Raw genomic sequence first — 3046 nt, 5'->3', positions numbered from 1 at the left:
GCGGAGCTGGGCTTGGGAGCGGATTAGGTGTCGCCAGTCTCTGGTGTGTTCCCGAGTCACAGGCCCCCATCTGTGATCCCTGGTGGCCAGCGCAGGGGACGAGGACCCCATGGGCGGGGCTCCTGGGTCCCCGCTGCTGTGGCGGCCCCATGTCCACCGTTCTTCCCCCTAGTCTTCCCTGAGTGGCTGTTATCCACGCTGTCCAGGTTCTTGATGTCTCGAATAAATAATTGAGTAAGACACTGAAATACTGCAGAAAGGAAAAGCTTTATTAGAAGGGAAAGTACACTTCCATACATGGATGCGGGCCTGACCAAGACAAGCGTGGCTCAAAGGCCTGATAACAAAGCCTTTGGGTTTTTATCCTTATTTGCTCTGGGTGATTACTTTCCTTAGAGGAGTGGGCTTCCTTGATTGACAACTAAGATTGACAGGACTTGGTGATTCATCATTTGCTTTCTGCGCATGTTTGTCCCCAGAATTCAGACTTGTAGAATGATATTAATGAGCTTCTGGGCATATGCATCAGATTAGAATTATGGTATAATGAGGCTCAGGTGAATTAATGATCACTGATGTCTTTATTGTGCAGGTGCGAGTGACTAGCTGAAACTAGTATCCAATTTCCTGCTCACTTGCTTCTTTATATGAGTTACTGTTAGCCCCAAAATGCCTCTGGCTAGCTTAATTGTGGGAAGACTAGGGCTGACTCATTCTAGGATAGGATGACCTCAGTATGTTTGCAGGCAGATCTGAAACCGCCTAACTAACTTTCTTGCCTAACGCTTTTTATTATTAGTATGGATGCTGAGAGGCAGGAGGTCTTTTCTGTATCTGCTTCCTACTGAGAAGGGTCATAGTCCCTACCTACAGGGGTTTCACGGAGCTCTTTCCCTTTCTGCCTTAGTGGGAGCGGGGTCTTGGGGTTCCTCCTGAAGTGCCGCCCCAGTCCCTAGACAAGGAAAAGAAGATACAAACTTATTATTTAAATCATATATCTATTAATTTCGATTATTGATTTGCCTATTAAACGAGTGAAGGGAAACAGGCTTGGTTAATATATTTCTTAAAGAGTAAAAAAGGACCTTTGGCCTGAAGTCCCCTTTCCTCTCAGACTCTAAGGGCCCTGCCTGGCCTAACGCCATTTCTGCTAACAATGGGCCAAAGACCCTTATCATTAGCCAGAGGATCTGAGTTCAGTTTGGGGGCAAGTCCAGGGATTTGAGGGAGAGGACCTTTTTCCCAAAGAAAGGAGGAAAGAAAACTTAACTAGGTTTACTAAAAAGATTAAGAACTCTGCAAGAGATGTCCTGTTTCATTTCCTGCTAAAAGATTAAGAATTTTACAAGTGACATCCCGTATCAGCTCTGGAGAGGAAGGTGAGCAGGCGCTTCTAGACAGACGATAAGTTTTCCCCTAATCGCCAGGTGCTGATTATCTGGTGCCGGGGGAGTTTTTCGGTGGGGACCATGAGCGCCCCAAGTGCCGCACTGTCCTTGAGTCGCTCTGATCTTCCTGAGTCCGGGTCGGGGAGTAGAGCCCTGCCTGTGGCAGCGTGCTCGCCCCATACTTGGATTGGGTCCCGGATCCAGGAATGCCGGAGCCCTGCCACTGACTGGTGCGATTAGACAGCAGGCCAAGAACCCACGCGCAGTGAGACAGACCTCTCCCTTCCCTGGGGGCCGCTGCCCACATCCCAGTCTGGTTTCTGACTTAACATGAAACAGAACATTAGGTCGTGAGAATACCAGGCCCCACCTGGGGGCTTGAGTCTTTTCAGGACCCGTTTTTCTGCCCCTTGAGACCCTTCAACTAAAGGCGCCTGACCCCATGCCCGGCCCTTGAGAGTACATCTCTGGGTGGGCCGCAGTTTGGGGATGTTAACCTAAAAATAAAAAGCCAAAATATGAAGCAACAAGCGTTTGAAAACACAGAATTACAATCGGGGGCATAGATACCAGCAAAAAGCCAAATGGTGTCCTGATTTCAGGGTGAAGGCAAGGGATTTTATGAGAAAATGGAAAAGAAATAATTACATAAATTGAAGAAACTTAAGTTGGTGGTAGCAAGCTAAGTTACTCTTCAGCTGTAATACATGGCTGGTTACTGATTCTACAGAATGCTTATAATTACCGGTCCTTGTGGTCAGGATGTCTGCTTTCCTGTTGGCTTTGCAAACAGTTGTAAGAGAATATTAGCTTGGCACAGTCCAAAGGTCATTTAGCCCTGTTCAAACATTTTAAGAGGTCAGGGAGTGAGGCATACTCCACTTATGTCAAGTGTTCACAAAGGGTCACCTCTCCCAGCAGAAAACCCAAGAAAGTCTGAATTTCCCTGGTCTCCTGGGGCTCCTTGTTGAATGACTTGTTTTTTACTTTTATTTGCCTTTGTCAAGTATTATAAATATATATTTAAAAGTTTTTTAAAGATAACATGTACATATGATACATTTCAAAAGTATTCAGTGAAAAGTACAGTTATTGGCACAACCGATAAAGGTGGTTCAGGTCCTGGAATTAGCTCACAGTCATCCAGGGTTTACAGTTTTGCCTTACAGTGGACATGAGGGAGAATGTTCTTGTTTGGAAAAATGCACAAAAATGTATTTGAAGATGATCGGGAAGTGTGCTGGCAACTTATTCTCAAATGAGTGTAGGAAAAAAATATTTGTACTGTACTTACAATTTTCTGTCATTTCAAAATTCATATATATATATATATATATATATATATATATATATATATATACACACACACACACAAAAGAAAGTCCTCCTTTATGAGAGTAAACTGCTGTTACCCATGTGTAGCGGAGATGGTTTGGAAGAAAAGTCGGAGACTGGAAATGTGTAACTTACATGGATAAAGGAGAGGAGGATGGACAATACTCCCGCCTCCCATCTCCATGGCCTTTTATTGAGCTTCTCGACAATGCTAGCTTTGTAATTTAATAGTAGTTACTCTCAGATCAGTAGGTACAAGCGACGCCAACTCCCAGATTCAGCCTCCAAGCCACCTCCATGTTCTCAGCTAACTTCCTCTTAAG

General features: G+C 44.8%; 1 protein-coding gene across 1 annotated transcript in view; it reads right to left on the bottom strand.

Annotated features, from left to right (window-relative positions):
* LGALS4 (galectin 4) overlaps positions 1 to 3046 on the bottom strand; it is a 27245-nt gene that overhangs the window by 11860 nt on the left and 12339 nt on the right. Inside the window, exon 8 of the mRNA XM_023537915.1 lies at positions 1492 to 1615. Within this exon, the coding sequence (XP_023393683.1) occupies positions 1492 to 1615 (124 nt within the window). The remainder of the gene's footprint in view (positions 1 to 1491; positions 1616 to 3046) is intronic.

The sequence above is a fragment of the Pteropus vampyrus genome, unplaced genomic scaffold, assembly GCF_000151845.1.
Source record: "Pteropus vampyrus isolate Shadow unplaced genomic scaffold, Pvam_2.0 Scaffold203, whole genome shotgun sequence".
Lineage (NCBI taxonomy): Eukaryota > Metazoa > Chordata > Mammalia > Chiroptera > Pteropodidae > Pteropus > Pteropus vampyrus.
The sequence above is the reverse complement of the archived record's forward strand: the minus strand, read 5'-3'. Positions and strand labels throughout refer to the sequence as shown.